The sequence below is a fragment of the Aegilops tauschii genome, chromosome 3 (genome assembly GCF_002575655.3).
Source record: "Aegilops tauschii subsp. strangulata cultivar AL8/78 chromosome 3, Aet v6.0, whole genome shotgun sequence".
In the NCBI taxonomy this organism is placed as follows: domain Eukaryota; kingdom Viridiplantae; phylum Streptophyta; class Magnoliopsida; order Poales; family Poaceae; genus Aegilops; species Aegilops tauschii.
The window spans coordinates 302,565,400-302,590,116 of record NC_053037.3 but is presented as its reverse complement, the minus strand read 5'-3'; the positions used below and the strand labels follow the sequence as shown (position 1 = coordinate 302,590,116).

At 51.3% G+C, this 24,717-nt stretch overlaps 3 protein-coding genes across 3 annotated transcripts; all 3 read left to right on the top strand.

Annotated features, from left to right (window-relative positions):
- The first annotated feature begins 5,217 nt into the window (after window positions 1-5,217).
- LOC141042917 (uncharacterized) lies at window positions 5,218-5,994 on the top strand. The gene has a single exon (XM_073511831.1). The coding sequence runs from the start codon at window positions 5,218-5,220 to the stop codon at window positions 5,992-5,994; it is 777 nt and encodes a 258-aa protein (XP_073367932.1).
- A 3,402-nt stretch (window positions 5,995-9,396) lies between these two features.
- LOC109737929 (uncharacterized) lies at window positions 9,397-10,300 on the top strand. The gene is made up of 2 exons (XM_020297047.3): window positions 9,397-9,704; window positions 9,796-10,300. The coding sequence occupies exons 1-2, from the start codon at window positions 9,425-9,427 to the stop codon at window positions 9,981-9,983; spliced, it is 468 nt and encodes a 155-aa protein (XP_020152636.1). The 5' UTR covers window positions 9,397-9,424; the 3' UTR covers window positions 9,984-10,300.
- An 11,219-nt stretch (window positions 10,301-21,519) lies between these two features.
- Window positions 21,520-22,565, top strand: LOC109757319 (uncharacterized). The gene is made up of 2 exons (XM_020316147.4): window positions 21,520-21,923; window positions 22,033-22,565. Exons 1-2 carry the CDS (start codon window positions 21,647-21,649, stop codon window positions 22,344-22,346), a joined length of 591 nt encoding a protein of 196 aa, XP_020171736.2. The 5' UTR covers window positions 21,520-21,646; the 3' UTR covers window positions 22,347-22,565.
- The last annotated feature ends 2,152 nt before the right edge of the window (window positions 22,566-24,717 follow it).

Here is a 24,717-nt window from a genome sequence, read left to right as displayed (position 1 = left end):
TGACTAGCTCATTAATCCAAGATGGTTAAGTTTCCTAACCATAGACATGTGTTGTCATTTGATGAACGGGATCACACCATTAGGAGAATGATGTGATGGACAAGACCCATCCGTTAGCTTAGCATGTTGATCGTTTAGTTTTATTGCTATTGCTTTCTTCATGCTTATACATATTCCTTTGACTATGATATTATGCAACTCCCGAATACCGGAAACACCTTATGTGCTATCAAACGTCACAACGTAACTGGGTGATTATAAAGATGCTCTACAGGTGTCTCCGAAGGTGTTTGTTGGGTTGGCATAGATCGAGATTAGAATTTGTCACTCCAAGTATCGTAGAGGTATCTCTGGGCCCTCTCGGTAATGCACATCACTATAAGCCTTGCAAGCAATATGACTAATGAGTTAGTTGCGGGATAATGCATTACGGAACAAGTAAAGAGACTTGCCGGTAACGAGATTGAACTAGGTATGAAGATACCAACAATCGAATCTCGGGCAAGTAACATACCGATGACAAAGGGAATGACGTATGTTGTTATGCGGTTTGACCGATAAAGATCTTCCTAGAATATGTAGGAGCCAATATGAGCATCCAGGTTCCGCTATTGGTTATTGGCCGGAGATGTGTCTCGGTCATGTCTACATAGTTCTCGAACCCGTAGGGTCCGCACGCTTAACGTTCGATGACGATTTATATTATGAGTTATGTGATTCGATGACCGAAGTTTGTTCGGAGTCCCGGATGAGATCACGGACATGACGAGGAGTCTCGAAATGGCCGAGAGGTAAAGATTCATATATTGGAAGGTTATATTTGGACATCGGAATGGTTCCGAGTGATCCGGGTATTTTTCCGGAGTACCGAGGGGTTACCGGAACCCCCGGGGAAGTTAATGGGCCTTAGTGGGCTTTAGTGGAGAGAGGGAAGAAGGGCCACGAGGTGGCGCGCTCCTCCCCCTGCCCAAACCAAATTGGACAAGGGATGGGGGCGCGGCCCCCTCCTTCCTTCTCCTTCTCCGCTCCTTCCTTTCCCTCGGGTGGAAGAAAGGAAGGGGGGCGAATCCTACTTGGACTAGGAGTCCAAGTAGGACTCCCTCCCTTGGAGCGCCCCTCCTGGCCGCCGGCCTCTCTCCCTCCCTCCTTTATATACGTGGCCAGGGGCACCCCAATAGCACAACAGACAATCTCTTAGCCATGTGCGGTGCCCCCCTCCACAGTTTAACACCTCAGTCATATCGTCGTAGTGCTTAGGCGAAGCCCTGCGCCGGTAACTTCATCATCACCGTCGCCACGCCGCTGTGCTGACGGAACTCTCCCTCGTCCTCAACTGGATCAAGAGCTCGAGGGACGTCATCGTGCTGAACGTGTGCTGGACACGGAGGTGTCATACGTTCGGTACTTGGATCGGTTGGATCGTGAAGATGTTCGGCTACATCAACCGCGTTACTAAACGCTTCCGCTTTCGGTCTACGAGGGTACGTGGAGACACTCTCCCGTCTCGTTGCTATGCATCTCCTAGATAGATCTTGCGTGGTCATAGGAATTTTTTTGAAATACTGCGTTCCCCAACAGGAGTTACAACCATTCGAAGTCTATAACTCCATATATTTACTGATCATTGCTTGAAAATTTCTAATACTGTGCGCAGCTCAAAAATGAGGACACAAATATCTTCCCGAAAGGAAGTACCGGAGCTGAGCTGAGCTCCTCCCCTCCCCTCCGCATGCTCCGCTGGCCACCCCGGCCGCGGCGGCCACCCACCCCTCCCCTTACTCCTTTACTCCAGCCAACGCCCTAGGGGCTATACCACCCCGCTCCCCTGTAAGAGCTCCGGCCTCGCCCGCCGCGAGCCTTGAATGGGGAACCCTCGAAAAGTTGGAGATCCATGGCGAATCCAGTGGTCCATCGGAGGTGCCGGAGACTCCTCTGACCCCATCGTCGCGGGATCCCTGGAGCCCGAGCTGTCTCCCGCTTGGATCTGGCGCGGAGGACAAGGATGCGGGCCTCGAACTGGCGGGCGGCGACATGGCTCCCCCAACTGAGCGCCCCCGCCTAAAATCCATCTCGGTAAGTGAAATTCCATTGCCCTCTCTGGCCACCGAGGACATTGAAGAAGGATGGGAGATCCATCAATCGCGCAAGAACCGCTGCGCCAGCCAAGATCCATTAAGTGTTAGGCAAAAATCGAGGGGCCAGCTACCTCGCCACGGCCGCAGTCACAGCTCCTCAGCGGGCAGAGACGCCTTTTTAAGCAGATTCAAGGGACTCTGCTTCCGCTGCCTGAGCCCTCACCACCATAGAGTCGACTGTAGGGATCCTCTCCGTTGCATAAACTGCAAACGCCAGGGCCATTTCGGTCGGGAGTGCTCCGAGAACCCACACAACAAGGGAAAGGGCTCGGCTGCTGACCCGCCGCGCTCCCCCCGCCAGCTGGTCCGCGAGCGCCTAACCTTTCCACCCGCGCCGACACCACCACGCCAGGCCATGGAGTCGGGTGCCCTCATCAACCATGCCCGCCGCCCCCGCAATAGCCACAAGGTCATCGCCGCCTCGCCAGCGATGGAGCACCAGGTCTTCCTGCTGAACTAGCACGCGGTCGTGGTCACCGCAGTGGGCACCAAGGCGCACGAGGCGAGCCCGCTGTCCCTCGGCCGCGCGATCGAGCGCGAGCTCAAGATCCCCCCGCACCTCCTCCGCGTCACCAACCACAACCCCGAGGACTTCTTTGTCTACTTCACCCTGCCGGCGCACAAGGACCTGGTGGTGCGGTGCGACTCGTTATCGGTGGATGGCGTGCCGTTCCTGCTCGAGCCCTGGCGAGAGGATGCCCACGCCGTCCGGCTCAAGTGGATGCTGCATGTGCGTGTCATCATCGAGAAGCTCCCCATGCAGCTCTGGATGATGCAAGGTGCGGTGGAGGCCATCAGCGACAAGGCGATCGTGGACTGCCTCGATAGTCGGACTCACGAACGCGTCGACACCAAGTTGTTCGCGTGCTAGGTTTGGTGCTGGGATACTGCCCACATCCCCACGAAGCGCACGATCTGGAAGCACGCCCGAGGCGCTGGGCGCGTCGACGAGATGGTGGGCTACTCCCCCCTCCCAAGCCGTGCCGTGGCGCCACCACCCGAGCCGCTGCAATATGACCTGCTTCTTCACCTAGACCGAGTGGAAGACTGGACCCCACTCTCGCCACGGTCGTCCCGCTCGCCACAAAGCGACATCCCCTCTGATGACGACGAGCGGCCCCTAGCCAAGGATCAAGCCGGGCGTCTGGGCCGAGCGTGTGGAGGACGGCAGACCGGCGCTCGCCCCGGCGCCAACCATGCGCCCACAGCCCCGTGTCGCCTCCACGGGCTGCCGGGGCATGCCGGCCATGGAGGGCCGGCGCGAAAATGATGGAGGAGACCCAGGGTACCAGAGAAGGAGTTGGAAGGACACACTCCTCGGCAGGGGCGTGCCTGCGACCGTGGCTCGGTCCCAACACCGGCGCCACCCGCGGAGCAGCCGCGCAACCGCACTCCTGCCTCGCGCCACCGCTAGGGCGCGCCGCGGGGCAGGCATATGTGCATCGACAAGCGGCATGCGCTCGAGCCCGCAAAGAGGAAGGAGGCCACGACTGTGCAGCCTCGCTAGTCCAAGGCCCGGGGCAAGGAAGCGGCCCGGAGCAAGCACGGTGGGCCGGCTGTGGCAGAGTCGTCGGGCGGCCCCTCCATGCAGGCTCGCCCAGGAGCACGGGCCTGCTGCCGGCTAAACTAGGGAGCTAGAGGCACCGGCGGACCCGGTTGAGGAGTTCTTCCAAGGAGAAAAAAAGAGCCTCCCTCCCCCGCCCCGCCCAGACGCCATGGCCTCGAAGATCGACGAGGTGATCGCCACCAAGCTGGACAAGCCGCTCCGCTTCAACGAGGAGGAGGACGGAGGCAGCGGAGAATCATTGGACATGGAGCCGGCCCTGTCCCTGGCCCATCACACTCCGCTGGCGGTTGACACGCACGAGGTGCAGTTGGGAGAGGTCACGCAGAGGGTCACGGAGATGCAGCTCCAGGGGGAAGGAGAAGAAGTTGAAGCGCAGCTGTCCCTCTTCACCAAGCCGAAGCCGGCGATCGTCGGGAAGCCGCCGGCAAGAGACAAGACCCCGCTCAAGGCCAGGCCGCACGCCAAGCCGGTCAGGCAGAGTGCCTGGCAGGCTGCAAACCCCTCCTCGGTGTCGGTCTCGCAGCGGGGGACACTCCGGCTGGTGCAGGGCCTCGGTGTCCTGGGGCCAAAGGAAAAGATGACGACACGGGCAGCAGAAGCCCTCATTCGCCGCTTCGACGAACCCCTCTCGGAAGACGACATTGCTGCCATTGCAAAGCTCACCAGCCTCGACGCCCGTGCACTCAAGGCGATCGCTGGCCTGCCAGGCCAGCAAAGAGATGCCTCTGAGCCCTGTTCCCCATGTGAGACAACCACAGTCTTGTAATCGGCCGTCGACGACCAGGAGTGCAGTGGGTAGAGTAAGGTTTAGTTTCCTGCAGGATGTATTGTACCAGTAGCCAGGTTAGAAGGGTAGCTTCTTGCTGGCGGGGTTTTGGGCCTCTTGGTGGCCGCCGGCAACCCCAGGATGTAGGATGGTGTGCTAGTTCATTATTAATCCAACAGTAGTTAGTCGTCGGCAACCCATCGTGCAGCGCCCTGATCGTCTCCACCGTAGCAAGAGCCCCTGTTGGTTACCCCATGGATGACACCAACATACTGATCATGAGTTGGAACGTGAGGGGGCTGAATACACCGTCGAGACGCTCTGTCATCCGTGACACCGCGCATGCACACAAACTAGCGATCCTATGCCTACAAGAGACCAAGATAGATTGCTGGTCCACCTGCTTAGCTAGAGAAGTAGGAGGCACTTGGCTTGACCAGTGCATAGTCCTTCCAGCCATTGGAACAAGAGGAGGGGCGGCCATTTTCTAGAACTCTAGCATGGTAACCGTGCAGTCCCACTCGATAGGGTGATTTTCTATCACGACAAAAGTTTAGATAGGAGGGACAAGCAAAGAATACTAGTTGACCACTGTCTACGGGCCCTCGGATGATGATCGGAAAGATGATTTTCTCGCAGAAATAGCTAGGGTTGCCCCACCAGCAGGCCAAGCGTGGCTCATCAACGGTGACTTCAACATTATTTATGAGGCAAGAGACAAAAGTAACAGCAACATCAACCGCAGGATCATGGGTAAATTTAGATCAGCGATCGAGACTCGTGGCCTACGTGAGATCAAGTGCAAGAACCGTCATTTCACCTGGAGCAATGAGCGTCGAAACCCTACCTTAGTTAGCATTGACAAATTCTTCTGCACCATCGCATGGGAGGGGCTTTTCCCGTCATACCTTTTGCACGCGGCGTCAACATCATGTTCAGAGCATTGCCCCCTGCTCCTCGCAGCAGCTGCAGACCCGCGCCGCCCGGCCACGTTTAGATTCGAATCATTTTGGCCCTGGTTCCTGCGCTTCCAGAAGACAGTTCAAAGTGCCTGGAACCGCCCAACCTCAACGATATGTGCCTTTGCAAGGTTGAAGGAGAAAATGGGAAGGGTAGCAAAAGACCTCAAAATATGGAGTAAATCACAGTTTGGAGGGGCCAAAATTCAGATGCACATTGCAACTAAAGTAGTCCTATGCCTCGTCATAGCTCAAGAAACTAGAGCCCTCTCTGATGCAGAGTTCCATCTTCGAAAAATGCTCAAGCTCAAAATCTTAGGGCTTGCGGCAATCGATCGCGCAAGGAAGCGCCAGGCTTCCAGGATCACATGGCTGTGTGCTGGAGATGTGCCCTCAGCTTTCTTCCAGGCGAAGATCAATGCTAGGAGGCGAAAGGCATTCATCCACACACTTCAGGGACCATCTGAAGTTGTCACCTCGCAGGAGGACAAGGAAAACATGATCCATGATCATTTCTCCTCCCTACTGGGCACGACAGCGCACCGCGACGCTACCATCAACTGGTAATCTCTAGCTATGGCCAAGCTGCAAGGCGGAGGGCTCGACAACCCCTTCACGAAGGAGGAGGTGTGGCGTGCAATCAAGGCATCGCCGGCTGACCGAGCGCCGGGGCCGAACGGCTTCTCCGGCATCTTCTTCAGGTTATGCTAGGCAACAATTAAAGGCGACATCATGGCGGCGTTCAACCAGTTTACAACATAGTGGGCAGAAATTTTGGAGCACTCAACACGGCGGTCATTGCGTTGCTGCCAAAGAAGGATGGAGCGGCCTCAGATAGCGATTATAGGCCGATTAGCCTAATTCACTCCATCGTGAAGCTGATCTCCAAAGTGCTCTCACTCAGGCTTGCTAGTGTAATACACACGCTCATCTCACCAGCACAATCGGCCTTTCTCCGGACGAAATGCATCCACGATAGTTTCTTGTATGTTCAAAATTGCATCAAGGCCCTGCATCGACGGAAAACACCAGCTCTGCTTCTCAAGTTGGACATTGCAAAGGCCTTCGATAATGTGTCATGGGAGTACACCCTAGAGCTGCTATAACAGAGAGGTTTTAGTGCGTGTTGGAGAGACTGGATAGCTTTGCTACTCTCCTCATCCTCGTCTTCTTTCCTCTTGAACGGCACCCTCGGCAAAAAGATTCAGCACCAGCGAGGTCTACGGCAATGTGACCCCCTGTCGCCTTTCCTTTTCATCCTTGCAATCGACACACTGCACCACCTACTTCAGGCTGCAGCCGAGCAACACATCACCGCACCGCTGCCGGGACGGGAGCTAAAGCTTAGAATTAGTTTGTACGCCGACAACGCTGTCATCTCCACAAACCTAGTTAGGCAGGAGATTGATGCACTGATGGGAATTCTCCATGAGTTTGGAGCAGCCACAGGCCTACACATCAACCCCTCAAAGTCGGTGGCACTACCCATTAGATGTGAGAGTATTGACCTAGCGGACATGCTACAAAACTTTGGGGGAACCGAGGGGCAATTCCCATCGACCTACCTTGGATTGCCGCTCACCCTCTCCAGACTTAGACTAGCAAGCTTGCAGTTCATCATAGATAGGATCAAAGCTCGACTCGCTGGTTGGAAGGGAAAACTGCTTCCCATAGCTAGCAGGCGAGTACTGGTTAGATGTGTCATGAGCGCTATGCCAACTTTCTCATTGTCTGTCCTTCGAGTGCCAAAGAAACTACTCAAGGAAATCAATAAATGCCGACGTAGATTCCTCTGGAAACAAGATGAGGAGATCACAGGTGGCAGCTGCAAGGTAAATTGGTCAGCGGTGTGCACTCCCACAACGCATGGAGGACTAGGGATCCTCGACCTCGAGCGCTTCAGCCGCGCCCTTAGAATGCGGTGGCTTTGGATCTCCTGGACGGACCCGGAGTGGCCATGGGTAGGCACGGAGCCACCATGCAACGCCAGCGACAAGGCCCTTTTCACGGCGGCGACCATGGTCACCATCGGCAATGGCACAACGACACTCTTCTGGCGCTCCTCCTGGATCGGTTCGAGTACCCTAGCCAGCTCCTACTCCCTCCTCTACACGCATTCTAGGTGCAAAAACAGGACGGTGCGCGACGCCCTTACGGATGAGACCTGGATAAAGGACCTGCGGCATGGGAATGTTCAGCCGCTGTTGCCGGAATTCATCCGGCTGCACCGCATGATCACGACGGCCACCACCGAGCCAGGGACCAACTTAGGTGGAATTTGGATGCTAAGGGCCAATACTCGGCACGATCAACCTACGCCGCGCAATTTCACGGCAGAGTTCAAGCTGATTGGCAGCAGCTTATCTGGGGAACAAAGGTACCTGGATGTATCAAGATCTTCACCTGGCTTCTCCTGCAGAACCGCCTCTAGATTTGCGAGAGGCTTCAACGGTGCGCCTGGCCAAACAACTATTTCTGCCCGTTGTGCGTTCGTAACCTGGAGTCGGCGCACCACCTAATATGGAGTGCCCACTGGTTCGAGAGGTTTGGGAAAGGGTGGGAGCAAGAGGAGGGTGTCATCAGCTAGACCCAAGGCATCAAGTGCAAGGAGAAAGCGCCATTGTTTCACTCCAACGGATGATGGCAAACACCCAGCCGGCACAAAGAATGGCCAACAATGTCACCATGCTCCTAACATGCTGGGAGATTTGGCAAGAAAGGAACCGGTGCGTGTTCAGAGGGAAGACACCATCTGTGGAAGACATCACAAAGGCCATCGAGCACTCCATCGAACTCTGGCGGCAAGCGGGTACAGTTCATTTAGAGAGCCCCTTTTGAGATCCACCGTGAAAGTTAGCGCATGAGTTTTCTAGGTTGACAGTGTTGTAACCAAAAGACTGGTCCTAGGACCCTCACCCCACCCTTTGTATTTTCCCATTGCTTTCTGCTTATGAAATGAAACGCCAGCAGCATGCTGGATCTTTCAAAAAAAAAATCTGCCTGAATGAGAATACATTTTATGTTTTTTAATAAATGTTTGCATCATGGTACGGTATATTCTTAGGAAATATCCATGTCCTTATTACATATGGTCTAAAATTTTCAAACAATATTTTCTATTTCTGGAAGAAATTCTACAATGACCAGTGTATGTATAGGCTTATGAATTTTACGTGCTTCGGATTGGTCGCATGGCACACATTTATTATACTGGGTTTCCCCCTAAGAAAGAATTAAGGATCGAAACACGTACACATACTATATGTTTGTAAATCTTGGAGAACAATAGTACCATATATGCTTCACATTTTTTAAAAAAGAAAATGATTAATTTATGTTAGACAAATGTGCTGTTCACGTCAAGGTTAAGCTTTGATTTCAAAAAATGGTTATGCGTGAACATGGGTAACCATCAAGAATGTGCCCCGATCAGGGAGAATTTCTTGTAGTAAGGATGTGCACAGCCATGCAAGAAACCTTGAAACGTCTAACATATATCTCATTTACGAATATTTTCTTGGGAGCTTGCTATTCTCTTTCAACTTGGGCAAATAAGCACGCAAGAAACCTTAGAACGTCCGACCTATGTCTCATTTGCGGTGTGGAAACAGGAACGTCCATGCACTCTATACACCTTCCCGCAACACGCACGGTTAATTTGTGGCAAGCAATGCGGAAGTTTGGATGCTTGTTGATGTGTCCAGCTTGGCCTTGACGTGCCTACGCCCACTTTGCCAAACGCACTCATGCGCCACGCATGCGAAGCTGGCGCGAGCGCATTAAGCATGAGGGAGTACGTAGTTGCGGGACGTGTGCTGCATGTTCAGGCCGCGCCCCAACCGATTCAGTTCCGTATTGTCCCGTGCACTCCATCTGCATGCATGACGATGACGCGGCCGGTGAATCGAAGAACCCTCCTATTTATACCACCTTTCTTCTGCGAAGGCTGCCACACCCGTCCATCTCCATCTTCACGCACCTCACTCACTAGGGAAGCATGGTCTCCATGGCGGCGGCCAAGATCGCCGTCCTTCTGGCCGCGACGGCGCTCTTCGCCGCAGCAGGAGCAGCGGACCCCCAACCTCCCCCAACCGGAAATGAAACCCAGTGCTGGCAGTGCTACTCCACCTGCATGCACAAGTGCGACAACAGCAGCTGCGGCGACGTCCAGAAGTACTTCCAGTGCAAGAAGTCGTGCATCCTGGACTGCTACAAGGAACTGCCGCCGGTGTGCTTCAAGATGTGCATCTCCCAGACCTGCCTCACCCTGCCACCAGGTGCGTATGTATGCCACCGTCCAAAGAAGGAGCATGCGTTTTACTTGCTCGTACGTACTACATAACCAGCATGACTCTCCCTTGATTACAGATAAACAGGTGGATTGCTACAAGGCATGTGGGACCAAATGCTTCCATAACCACCCGTACCCCGGGCCAAACCCGGGTCCAACGCCGCCCGGACCTCCGAAGCCGATGCCACCGCCAGGACCTCCGAAGCCCATGCCACCGCCGCCGTCGCCCATGCCGCCGAAGCCAACCCCGCCGAAAGCCACCTAATGCGCCCAAGACAAAGCCGATGCCGCCGTGCCCGCCACTAGCTGTATCCGCGTCGAGCAACACCAGCAACAACTGCTGGGTGTACGTGACGACGTCTATGCACACATACTTCCAAGTGAACACGCGATATATACAGCACAACAGTATAAGTAGAGCCCTCGAAAAAGAAAACAGTATATGTAGACGGGGTATGACTGATAATATCGATATAGGTTATTCTACAAGATTACTCTATAGATCCATCAGCTCTAAGTAAACTGCGTATAAATCATGTATGTATAAGGTATGTGTTACTGATGTTAGAAGTTGATTCCTTGTGTGAGGGTGCGGATGTAACACAACATGTAATTCTTAATATCCACATGCCTCACCAAAACAATGTACGGCTAACCCACAATTATGACGTTATCAAGCTCATTATAAATATGCATGTAATAATCATTGCCTTGCACACATTGCAAAGCCTGATAATGCCTTGTACAATGTAAGATGCTTAGAGGAGGTGCTTAAGAATGTACAGGATAGACGCTTAATTAGGCGTCTCTTCTATAAAAATAGTCACTGATGCTTCAGAAAAATCCGATTTATTTTTCTAATCATCTCCCTAAGCATCTAACATTGTACAAGGCCTAAGGTCTTTCCAGTGATCTAGTTCTATATTAGGGAAATGTTTCACGTCGACCGACCAGCCAAAGTCACGTCGCTCTCAGACGCACAGTGTGCACATGCAGGCGCACCACACGGGCCTAGCGCCACGAAGGCTCAGGCAAACTGCTCCTCGAGACGTGTATCGATGTTCCCGTGCAACAGCCCTCCTTTTTCCTCCCCTTAATTATCGCTTGCCTTATGTCTTAGTACCTTTCTTGTACCTCCAGCCCGCAACAAGTACTACTCCTGCTATAAAAATGTTGCGTCCGGCTAAGCAAAACGTTGCAACTAATGAATCGAAAAGCTGGAACCGATGAAAGAAAATAGGAGGGGGCAACACAGATGCTGGAACCATCGCATATGGGTGTTGCAACCATTGACAAAAAGGCTTCAAGCCTAGATCGAAAAAGCTTCAACCATCAACGGGGGAAGCTTCAACCAACCACTGTAAAACTGAAAAACCTGCAACCATTATTGAAAAAACTTCAACCTTAGGTGGAAAAGGCTTCGATCGTAGATGAAAAAAGCTTCAACCGGCATGGGGAAAGCTTCAACATGTGGAAAAAGCTTCAACCGGCATGGAAAAAAATCTTCAATCGGGTGAGAAAAAGCTTCAAACTACGTTTTGTTGGTGAGAGCAACGAGGTGGAGAGCTGCGGCCGGCGGCATGGCGGTGCTGCGAGGACGTGCTACGATGGCGCCTGCTGGGTGCTACAACGACAAAGGCGTCGGCGTGCTACAAGATGACAGCGTTTTGTTACAGGGGCGACGACTTCTTGCTGGACGAATAAGGATGGGTCCTCCAATGACGATGAGGACGGCCAGTGAGTTAGCTGGCATCTAGGAGGATCACGGGGTTGCTCGCAAGGGATAGGCGCCAGGGCCAGCACCATGGCTTTGCTTTTTTTTTTTAACAAAGCCCTTGGGGAAGAAAGGTACAGTGCGGCTATAATACAGCGAATCGTATGTGCACGACGCGGCCGGTCGACCGACGCGTATCACCGCCCTCTAGATTAAGCATAATTTTACCAGGTATCCCGATCATAAATAAGAGGACACGTTCATACTTAATACATAAGGTGCTTCTAAGGCCCTTCGAGTGCTCCATGGTGTACAGGTGCTAAGCAGGCTACATAGATAAAATATTTGATGTGCAAGGTATTTAAGAAGGGAGAGAGGAATTTGATGACCCCAACGAATGGGCCTGTAGCCTAGTGGTTGCAGTGACCTTAGTAGCACCCCAGGTCCTGGGTTCGAATCCCGGTGGGAGCGGATTTTAAACAGGCCTAGGCAAAAATTTCTGGAATAAAAAGACTGTGGGGTTGTTGCTCTACAGTAAATTGTCAAAAAAAAATTGATGACCCCAGTAAGAACCAATGCCTAGCGCATGGGTCTTTGCAAAACACTTTCTCGGCTTCAAGTTTCTCGGTGGCGAGACGGTCGTCGTTGTTGTTGGTGGAGATGGTGATGACGAAGACGACGCAAACGTAGATGAACGACAGCGAGCAGTCACGTAGGAGACGCTCCCTAAAAACCTAATCGCCCCTCTCCCGCATAGGATCTAGAGAGGCAGGGTTTCGGAGGCTTGCTCTCCCGTCAACCGTGTATGGGATCACCGATAGCAACAACAGCAAAAGGAACGAGAGAGGGCGATGCGCTTGGAAGCAGAGCAGATGTGATCTGTTCTTCGTGGCGGCTAGGGTTGGCCAACGACTCAGTTGTATAGGCGGGCCGGGTGGAGAGACATGGGCTGGATCCACGTTTGAGTCGACAACAATCCATGATCCAACGTCTCAGATCATGGCTCGTCTATTAAGAACTGTCTATTCCTGACCGGCAAAAATAAGCGCATAGGTGTGAGCTGTGACGAGGCGAGGCAAGGCGTAGCGAGGTGGGTGGTGGAGGGAGAGTGCACAGGAACCACTTCTCTTCTCAAGCTCCAATAGCATGTGGAAGAGAATCTCTTATAAGGAGGTCCAACTCCTCTTCCACTAGCGGTTTGGGACTAAACTTTCCACCACACCCAATGTCATATAACCCACATGGTCCCTTAGAGATTTTCTGAAATTGTTAGATGGGCCCAAGGGCAACCCTACATTTCAAGAAGAGAAAGGAGTAGGAGGCAGAGGATGCTGAGGAGGAGGACGATTCCAAGGTAGGGTGAGGCAAGCTGGAGACGGGGAACACGACGTCGTTGCGGTGACCGCTACTGCTAGAGGTCGAGAACAAGGGAGGGGCATGGCTACTCGAGGTCAACGTCGGCGCCGACCCGCCCAGATCAGAATTTTTTTGATAATAGCCGCCCAGATCAGTTTGGTACAAAGAAGAGAGGCCAGGGAGAGATTTTTTCTTGAGACAATATCGGGGAGAAATGGAGTCTTTTATTAGAAGGGGAGAGACAGAGTCGTGGATGGAACGAGCACTGGGTCAAATACCAGCCCAGTTAACTACAGTGGGCCAAAAAAGCTACGCGGATAGCTGCCCTTTAGAGCATCTACATCTGGCATCCTCAAATCCTCCCCAAACATGCGCGGACGCGACCGGCCAGTGACCGGATAGCAGAGATAAGAAGAAAAAAAGTGCCCCAACCGAATCCCTCATATCATCCATATACGTCCGGGCTGTCCACGAACCCTCATATTGAGGACAAATGTAGGAAGGATATGAGGGCTCGCGGACGCGCTCGGTCAGTCCTCCATATAGGACATGGACCATCTTTTTTCTTTCTTTTCTTCTCTCTTTTCATCTCCACTAATCATGTAAAGTGATTGGACATATGAGGAAGAAAATGAAAAGTGTGGCCGCATGAACGGATAAATAGAGGCTCAAAACTGTTAGAGTAGTCATTATGGTATACGACTTCTAGTCCAAGTCAGTTTTGTACCCCTACCCCAAGTCGGTTTGTACCCTCTTATATACTCTTGTATGCCGCACCAAATCATCAACAAGCAACAGTTTTATTCAGCTTTCATGTATCAGATACCGGTCCTAGGGTTTAGGGTATGGCTCCGCCAACGCCACCGCCGCCGCCCGGCTACTTCGAGCGCCGGGCCGCACTCATCGCCAAGGCTGCCAACGCCGCGGCCGCTTCTCTTTCGGCTCTCACCATAGCTCCACAAAACTACCCTGCACCCATCCTCGCCGCACCAATATCTCTTGCTGACACAATCTCCGACGTCAGCCCCTACATCCCCATAGTTCTTGATCTCGCCGCCCACAACTACTACCATTGGAGACATCTCTTCGATCTCCACCTCGGCCGCTGCAACCTGCGCTCGCATGTCGCCGCCAACTGTCTTCCCCGCCCCGACGATCCGCAATGGTTGAAAGACGATCTCGCGATCGTCCAGTGGTTCTACACCCGCATCACCACCGAGATCTTCAACATGCTCGATCACGACGGCGCCACCGCTGCCAACATCTGGCACTCCCTCCGTCAGCTCTTCCAAAGCAACACCGACGCTCGGAAAAACGCTCTCCACACCGAGCTTCGCAATATGGTGCAAGGAGACGCCCCGGTGAACCTGTTCTGCCAGCGCGTTAAGACCATTGGTGATGAGCTCCGCGAACTTGGCGATACAGTTAGCGACTCACAGCTAATCAATATCGTCGTCATCGGCCTCAGCGAAGACTTTGACAAGCAAGCCTCGTTCATACCGATGATACGGCCCCCTCCTACCTTCGCTGAAGTTCATTCCTTGCTACAACTCGCGGCGGAAACACAAGCTCGCAAGGACTCTCGCCCCAAGGTCTTTCATGCTGCGGCTCATCCTCCTCTGTCGTCTACACCAGCGCCGCCTTCCAGGCCGGCTCCTGCCGCCGGGCCGTCCGCATCGTCATCTGTTCAACCGCCCCCAGGCTGGCGTCCTAGTCCGAACTACCGCGGCAAAAACCCTATCTACAGGCCGCCGTCGACCCGTTCGGTTCCGCCTACGACATCACCAGCACCGAGTCCTGCACCACCCACCAGTGCTCCATCTGCGGTTGCATGGCGGCCTCCTCATGATCCTTGGACGGGGCTTGTTCAAGCATGGCCCATGCCCTGGTCCGCTCCGTCCACCCTCGGTGCTCCGCCGGCATACTCAGGTGCCTGGCAACCCGGCCTTCGGCCGCCTACTGGTGCTCCCGGGGTTCTCAACCCCCGACAGCCGGCCAATGCCTATCACGCCGCCCCGACGTATGCTCCTTATGGTCATTACAGCACCGACGGCGGCGCCTACTACACACCTCAGCCGGCCCTGCTCCCGACGCCACCCCCACCACAGCCGGCCAATGCCTACTACACTCCCCAGCCGGCCCTACTGCCTTCACCATCGTATCCGCCGGCACTGCTTCCGACGCCACCCTCACCTGCGACGCCGAGCTGGGATCAAGCTGCCTTTCTCCAGGCCATGAATAACTTTGCTGCACAAGGAAACTCAGGTACGGATTGGATCTTTGATTCAGGGACCTCTAGTCATATGTCTGCATCTAGTAATTGGTTATCTTCTTGCACTAAATCTCCTTTCCCTTCCATTATCCTTGGAGATGGATCATCTATTCCTATATATTGTGTTGGTCAGGCTCAACTTCCCTCTTCCACCAAACCTCTTTTACTTCGCGATGTTCTAGTTGCACCTGCCCTCATTAAAAATCTTATCTCTGTTCGCCAATTTACTTGCGACAATCTAGTTTCGGCTGAATTTGACCCTTTTGGTTTATCTGTGAAGGATTACTTGACCAAGGCCGAGATCGCTCGCTTCAATAGCTCCGGTGATCTTTATTCTCTTAATGGAGTTCCTGCCGCCACCCCTCCAACATCCATGCTGGCCTCCGTCGATCTCTGGCATCGTCGCTTGGGCCATCCCAACCCCGCCGTCTTAGCTTCTATGCTTAGTGAATTTACCATACCATGTAATAGGGACTCTCATAATTCTGTGTTTTGCGAGTCTTGTCAATTAGGCAAACATGTGTGTCTTCCCTTTAGTTCCTCTAGTTCTTGTAGCACTTATCCCTTTAAATTAATACATTGTGATTTATGGACCTCTCCCATTGCAAGTGTTTCGGGTTTTAAATACTACCTTGTTATCCTAGATGATTTCACCCACTTTGTCTGGACTTTTCCTCTACGCAACAAATCCGAGGTCCATTCTCTTTTCCTTAATTTTCAACGCTATGTGTCTGTTCACTTCTTCCTCCCAATTCGCTTTATCCAATGTGACAATGGTCGCGAGTTTGATAACATTAAAATCGTACTTTCTTCTTACAACATGGCATCCTGCTTAGGTTCTCATGTCCCTACACCTCCCCTCAAAATGGTAAAGCAGAACGCTCTCTTCGCACCCTCAATGATATAGTTCGCACTCTCCTCATTCAATCATCTATGCCTCCCAAGTTTTGGGCTGAAGCCCTACACATGGCCACCTTCCTTCTAAATATTCGACCTTCTAAAACTAAATCCAACACTACTCCCTATTATTCCCTCTTTCTTTCCCACCCCGACTACTCCACGGTTCGTGTTTTCGGCTGTCTCTGTTTTCCCAATGCCTACGCCACTTCTGCAAATAAATTGTCACCACGCTCTATCCCATGTGCTTTTCTCGGCTTCTCTGACGAGCACAAAGGCTATCGCTGTCTCGACCTTCACACCGGACACGTTCATGTCTCTCGTCATGTCACGTTTGCTGAGCACATTTTTCCTTTCTCACAACGCACTACTACACCATCCAACACCCCTAGCTCCGCAAACACCCCCTCTCCCCGTCCTTTCCAACTATATACTCCCCTACCTGCCGAACACAACTTATCACCACCACCATTAACACCCACCATAGCCAATCCCAACCATACACTCACCCCACCCGAGACGTCCACAACACCCCCGACCCCTGCTCCCTCCCCAACACCCCCGGCCCCTGCTCCCACTCCACCACCCAGCCCTGCTCCCACTCCACCACCCAGCCCTACTCCTTCGTCCGACTCTTCCGCTGCGCCGGACTCACCAGTACCCACCTTACCCCCTCGTGCTATTCCTACAGCAGCCCCGATTAATGATCATCACATGCGTACTAGGGCCAAATCAGGATTTCATCAACCCCAAGACCGCCTAAACCTTCATACCTCCGTATCTCTCACTTCTCTTCCAAAGAATTACAAAACTGCTCTACTTGATCCCAATTGGGCCGCTGCCATGCAAGAAGAATATAATGCTTTACTTCAAAACAACACCTGGCAACTTGTTCCTCGTCCTCCCAATACAAATATTGTTTCTGGCAAATGGATTTTTCGCCAAAAGTTCCACTCCGATGGGAGCCTCTCACGATATAAAGCCAGGTGGGTTTGTCGTGGCTTTTCTCAGCAACAAGGAATTGATTACGAAGAAACCTTCTCTCCTGTTGTTAAACTTAGCACCATTCGCACCGTTCTTAGTGTTGCTGTCTCCTCTTCATGGCCCATTCACCAACTTGATGTTAAAAATGCTTTTCTCCATGGTTCCCTTCAAGAAACTGTCTACTGCCAGCAACCTCTGGGTTTTGAAAATCCATCCTTTCCAACTCATGTATGTCTTCTTCAGAAATCTCTCTACGGTCTTAAACAGGCCCCACGAGCTTGGTTTCAACGCTTCTCCTCCTTCGTTCAAACAATAGGCTTCACTCCATCTCTCTCCGACACCTCTCTTTTTGTGTATCATCAAACTTCTGACACTGCCTATTTACTTCTCTATGTAGATGATATCATTCTTACCGCCTCCTCTCAAAAGTTCTTACATCATATTGTATCTCTTCTTAGATCTGAATTTTCTATGACTGACCTAGGACTCCTTCATCATTTCTTAGGCATTGCTGTTGTTCGAGATTCCTCCAGCCTTTTTCTTTCTCAACGCCAGTATATTCTTGATCTTCTTAATCGTGCTGGTATGCTTGACTGTCAATCATCTCGCACTCCTGTCGATACTAGTTTTAAACTTTCGGCTACCGGTGAACCCTTTTTCGATCCTACTCTCTATCGTAGCCTAATAGGTGCTCTCCAATATCTCACCATTACTCGTCCTGAAATCTCTTTTGCTGTTCAACAAGCATGTCTCTATATGCATGATCCCCGGGTTCCTCACTATAATCATGTTAAACGCATTCTTCGGTATTTAAAAGAAACTCTCAATCATGGTCTCCACCTCAATAATTCTTCTCCAAACTCGCTTACCGCATACTCTGATGCAGACTGGGCTGGTTGTCCTGACACTCGAAGGTCCACTTCCGGTTTTTGTGTTTTTCTTGGTAACAATTTGATTTCTTGGTCTTCGAAAAGACAGGTTACAGTCTCATGTTCGTCGGCCGAGGCTGAGTATCGCGCTGTGGCACATGCCGTTGCAGATACAATCTGGATTCGGCAGTTACTCTCTGAGCTACACAGGCCTATTGAGCAGGCCACTATTGTCTACTGTGACAACATATCAGCAGTCTACATGACCAGCAATCCAGTTCAACACCGACGCACAAAGCATATTGAGATTGATATTCATTTTGTTCGTGAAAAGGTTGCTCTTGGTCAGGTTCGGGTGCTTCATGTTCCTTCTACGGCTCAGTTTGCTGACATTTTCACCAAGGCACTGCCTACTAAGCCGTTTCAAGATATCTGTTTCAGTCTCAACGTCGTCGAGCCTGCCGTTGATACTGCGGGGGGATGTTAGAGTAGTCATTATGGTATACGACTTCTAGTCCAAGTCAGTTTTGTACCCCTACCCCAAGTCGGTTTGTACCCTCTTATATACTCTTGTATGCCGCACCAAATCATCAACAAGCAACAGTTTTATTCAGCTTTCAAAAACGAACACGCTCAGTCACTGTCCGGACGCGTCCGTGGGGGTTCGGTTGTACATGCTCTTAAGACAGCCAGCCCTTCTCCCAAAAAAAATGGTGTTGAGTGACGTCAACGGCCAGGAACGTTCAGTAAATGAACCGGACGGCCAAAAATGTTAAAAGGCGTGAGAGGGCTGGAATTAGGCGCAATTTTATTGTCCTAAAAATTGGAATCTTGGTCTTCCACAATTAGGTACTCACTTTACTGAATCTTGGTATTGTGCGATTGCACAATTCACTGTCGAGTGCTTTGGTCATGGCTAATTAAGGTGGTTATCGTTTTGTTCTCCCATTCCATGGATCCTTCAGGAAATGAGCTAGATTAAAATATTAGTAGGTAGAAATAAAAAACTGTACCATTTGTTGACTGAAATTGAATTTTTTGTCTTGAAGGAATTCAAATCTGGATCGGAGTGAAAATTGTAGTCACCATTCTTAGGGATGAAAATGGCGGAAGCATTTTGCTTTTCTAGTGGGAAAACGGAAACGAAGATGAAAGTTGGAAATGAAAACAGAAATTTACAAAACAGAAATGGAAGCGGAATCTTTTAAGTGAAATTGGAAACATGGAACAACCTTTTCCGGTGGAATAAGTACGGGAGTGAAACTATCCGTTTCCGTGAATATAGAACTTCCCGTTTCCAATATGGGCAAATGCTTGTTTATAGCACAACGAACACACAATGTGCAAAATGGCCCATGTGTGATGAAACTACTAGAATTGTGTTCTTGTCTACTATTGTGAGTATGACATCAAAGCAATATTATTGTTTGAGCTGCACTGCTATGTCAATGTTTTTGATTGTTTTATGCCTTGAAGTTTTTGTTTGCCAAAGCTGAACATTTTGTCTATTTCTTTATGTTTTTGCCTATGATTCAAGGAGTCTTTTATTTCTCACTCGCTTCCATCGCCGTGTCCGTGCCATATTTGCTCTATTTTCGTTTTCAATAGTAATTTGTTTCCGAGGTTCCTTATTTGTTTCCTCTTCCGCAAATCTTATTTGTTTCCTCTTCCACGAAAAAATATGAAAGCAAATGTGGCAGGAACTAGTTTCACCCGTTTACACTCCGTTTTCATCCCATACTTGATAGGTTTGTGCCTTCATTTTATTTCTTTCCGTTTAGTCTAACTTAGGTATGTTAGTTCTCAGTGCAATAGTCGAATCAAGTACCTAAACCGATTTCCGTGACATCTTCTTATTGGTCTAATTATTTGCCACTAGGTTAAGTTGCTTCCTTTCACTTTTAGGATCAGGAACTCTATGTCAGCGTGAAAAGGATTTATTTTCCTCGTCAAACAAACTAGTGTATTTGGTGTAAAAAATGATACTCCCTCCGATCCAAATAAGTGTTGTGGTCTTAGTTCAAAATTGAGGTAAAAATTTCACAAATTCTAAAAATGGTCATGAATTTAAAGTTACGCAGAAAACATTTTACAAAATACACGATCGACCTTTTAATAATACATGGCGAACATTTTTAGGATGATGTGAATATTTTTTCTTTTGAAAAGACGCAATGAATTTTTCTTAAACACGTCGAATATTTTGTAAGTCGCACGGTGGAGAAAAATCAAAAAGGAAATAAATAAAAGAGACAAGACTTTCAACACCCGGGCGCTCCTACATCCTCTATGAACAATAAATTCAACAGGAAAATTGAAAACAAAATCAAAAAATACGAAACTTTGGGACATCAAATATGTTCAAACTTCCGATGATCTTGCAAATTTTCAGGTACAAATAACATTCGAGGAGCCCTAACTAAAAAAAATCACCAGTCAAATTATGTGCACTTTTGAGCAGTGATTTTTTTTATGAGGGCTCTACGAATGGTATTTTTGGCTGAAATTTTGCAAGAACATCGAATTTTTGATCATCTTTGATCCCTGAAAGTTTTGGATTTTTTCTTTTTCTTTCAGTTTTGTCCGAATTTACTATTCATGAGGTGTATGGGCACCCGGGAGATGTTACACCTTTCTCATAAATAAAATAATCAAATTTTCATGCGAGTGTGGACATGCAATTGAGTCGGATATTTTCAAAACTCCTCAAAATGTATTCAGAATAGATCTTATTTGAAAGCCTTCGTCACGAGAACAGGAATATGAAACAAAACTTAATTTAGGCTTGTTCTCCGAAATATATGAAAATTTAAAAATCAGAAGGTAAAAAAAGCACGCACTAGGGACTCGGTGTCCCCGCACTTGCACGCTACAAATCCTCTCCCCATAATAATACTAAAACAGTCAGGTAAGGACGACAACGCTGCGAACCAAACTTTGGTTGGATAGTTAGAGAGATAGTGGTATCCGAGCCGACCAGGGTTCAAATTCTGGTGCTCGCATTATTCCTGAATTTATTTCAGGATTTCCGGCGATGTGTTTTTAGTGGGAGGAGATGTTACCGTCGACGACGAGACGCCTACTGTGACTTTATAAGTATGACCGCTTGCGTCTGTGCTGTGTTAGAAAAAAGTCAACACTAAAACAGCCCGTGCCAAAGAAGTAAACACGCCGCGCTAGCCTGTATGAAAACAAACCGAATCTTAAACCATTTTTATCCTACGGTATGTTAGCAAATCCGTTTATAAAAACTCAACGCTCCAACGCAACGGTCTTGTTCGGGACGAAAGAGAGAGAGAGAGTCTTCATCGGGAAGAATCCTAACGTTTAGACGCACTTGATTTGAACGGCACCGCTCACGCCTTCCGCCCCTGCACAACTGCTGCCGGCGCGTATCCCTTTCCCTTGCGCGCGCGCTCCTGCCAGATACTACCTATTCCCTCCTTTCCTAAATATTTGTTTTTCTAGCCATTTCAGATAGTTACAACATACAAATGTATATAGACATATTTTAAAGTATAGGATCACTCATTTTGCTTCGTATGTAGTTACTTGTTGAAATCTCTAAAAAGACAAATATTTAGAAACAAAGGGAGTACAATGCAACGGCAACAGCCAGAAACAGCAACCGCACTGCTGTTGCAAGAACTAGACATCGCCCTGCGTACACGCACCCATCTCTCCCCAGCAGATCGACGACGCGGACACGAAAGAACACGCACGGATACGCGCGCACACACACATGCGTCCGGCGTGACGACCGAACCTCTCTATAAGACACCGCCCGCGCGCGCGTTCGACTTCGATCACGCCACTCCAGAGACCAGAGTTTAGCAATGGCGGCTGGGCGAGCGTGTGCTCTTAGCGTGGTGCTGTTGGTGGTGGTGGCGGCGCCGCTCCTCCTGGCCGGCGTGGCGGACGCCGACTGCTTCGACTACTGCTTCAAGGACTGCATCGCCAAGGACAAGAACATGATCGACTACTGCAACTACGCCTGCGACAAGACCTGCTACGCGGGCACGCCCCAGCGGCCCTTGGCGGCGGCTGCCGCCCCCGGCGACATGGGATGCCAGCTCTCCTGCGCCAGGACTTCCTGCCACCGTCTGGATCCAGGTAATCAGATTGGCACAATTCATGTGCGCCATGAATTAGTAATGCGCAACCACTGCACTCACGTCTGATGAGCCGACAACGACGATGTGGTGGTAAATTCTTTTTGCAGACCGCGAGGCCGCTGAGGCCTGCTCCGGGCAGTGCTATGACGGCTGCAAGACCAAGACTCTGCCGAGGCCTCTCCGCGCCGGCGCCGGCATGCCCACCACGTTAGGCCCGGTGCTCGCCGACCTTCCTTCATCCGAGCCGGACCCAGATGACGCCTTTCCTTCATCCGAGCCGGATCCAGATGACGCCCTTCCTTCATCCGAGCCGGATCCAGATGATGCGGTGCGTGCGTCGTCAGAGGCGCCCGAACATGAGGCGATGGGGCCACGTCCACCGTTTTCGGAGATCCACGCTGCTCCTCCGGCGTCCGCGTGACAAGAATACCTCGGCGTACGGCCGTGACAGTTAGCATTGGCCGACCAATCGATATGTAAGCGCGATCACCAGGTGCGGAGGGATTAGCGCATCGACCAAAAAGCCGCGTGCTAATGGGTGTACACGTACTGTATTATTTATAACACTGCTGAATGAAGTGTCTTAGGCTACTTGTAACGGGAAGTTCTCCGTATCAATATAGTGTACGGGTTTGCTAAACTCAGCTAACCGAGATTAAATCTGGTCTCATTCAGTGGGCCATCTAGAATTACAAAATTTAAAGAACTTGCTGATTTAGAAAAGGTGCAAGGCTGTATTCTTGAGTTTGGATATATGCACTAGATGGAATGTCACATATCTAATGTTGAAAACCGCAATCAACTATGAAAAATGTTCGTGAGGTATGAGGAGGAAGACCCACTCTATACGTTGGATTTAAATAGTGAGAAACTCCGCTGCCCGCAAATTCCAACCGCAGAGTTTTTTCGTGCTGACTATGCACATCCTTTCTGTGTAGCTAGGGAGGTGTGAGCTCCACCGCCGTTTGCTGCTCCGACATCGGTGGCCACCTTTCCCGCCGGGTCACTCATGGGCACGGCGGCCACTCCTCCTGTCCTACGCCGCCCGGGTAGGGCCCACCCAGATACCAGGAGCTCCGCCGTTTCTGCTTGAGGGTCTGGTTAACGGGCCGGCAGCGCTCATCGTTTGTTCCCCGCCTCTTGGCCGCAGGACAGGTTAGTCTCTTCGTTGGTGTGTGCTTCGAGTTACAACACGCTCCTTGATGCATGCATGCTTCTTGCCGTGCCTCCTGCTGCTGCTCGCCGTTTCTTGCTGCTTCCCTTAGACCTAGCTGTCGTTTAGCTAGTGCTCCTGTCCTTCTCGGTTCGGGCCTGGACTTGATCTATGGATGGCTTGGGTTTTGAGGACGTTATGCTTGCAAAATATGGTTGCGGCACCGTCGAGGCTGTGGCCGGCCGGAGCCGGCCGGCGAAGGTGCTCGCCGTCGTCCTCAACGACGGCTTCCACCTCTCACCTAGGGCTTTTGCCTCTCTCCTAGTCAGCTGGTTTGGGGGCCACAACAACGGCTACCGTGTGCTGCCACGTCAGAGCGACACTTTTCTTTTTCAAGTGGCTCACGAGTGTATAGCCAAAGAGATCGTTCTCCGCGAGCCGTGGAGGTCTGGCATCCTTTTTGTCAAAATGTCTCTATATGGCTCGCCGCTTTCCGTCTGTCGCGTTGCTGCGGCTGGCCATGCACATCCCGACGCTCGTTTTCGGGTCTGGATGGCTAACGCTTCTCTGCCGTCTCTCCTCGGACCTTGGTCGGCGCGCGCTCAGGTTCTGGGATGTGAAGGCAATCACTTGATTGCATCGGACCCGCGTGCCTAGGTTTTCGGGGCTCCTGCTGCTGTCATTCATGGGGAGTGCTCTGGCGCTCCTGTTTGCACGCGAGATTGCAATCAATTGCTAGATTGCTTATCTGCTCCAAATCCTTGTATTACGCCTTTGCCGCTCGCTCCTGGCCAACCGACGTCCGTTCAACGCTTAGGTTCCCTCGAGGTTGCTGGCAACGCTTCGGCTGGCTTGCCAGAGTCACAGCCTACGTCCTCTCCCTTGCATGGTGGCTCTACCTACAAGGACGCCTTGCTCTCTAATCAGGGCACGGGCCTCTCTGTGACCCCCTCGCGAGCCACGCCGTATCCGCTTTTTAGATTTGGCAAACCTAAAGACATGCATAAGTGTTGCTTCCGGTGCCTCTCGTATAGTCATCAACGGCGGGATTGTAGGGATCCGGCTGCCTGCTGGTTGTGCCGCTTGGTTGGCCACCTTAGCTTTCAATGTAGCTCTCGCTTCTTGCGTCTTCCAGCCCGCCGCCCGCCCACGGCCTCAAACATCTGCTCTCCCACGCCTTTAAGTAGCAGTGCTGCTGTGGCTTCCCTCCCCACCCCTTCTCCACCTTCCTCTCCTCCCCTCCTTTGTGCCACTGACGCTCCTGCCTCCTCTAGCTTCCCCCTCCAAGTCGGTCATGCGATGGAGCCTGTCTTGCACGGCCGCGCGTCCTCGCTGGATGTCCACTATCCCATGATCCCTGACCAGAACTCCCTTGTGTGTCTCGTCAACATCTCTCCACCCAAAGCTGCTTTCCTCCCTTGGCTTAGGCGTGTGTTTCGGCATGAGCTGGGCATCACCGCGTGCGCTTCGCCGGCTGCGACGTGGCCACCGCCTTTGTTGTCTTCCAACGGGAGTCTGACCAGGCCGCTGCCCTGCGTGCCAGCCCGGTCGATGTGGGCGGCCGCTTGGTCTGGATCCTGCCACACAACGCGGGGGACAATGCGTTCCGCTTCTCTTACAGCCATGTGGTGTGCCTCTC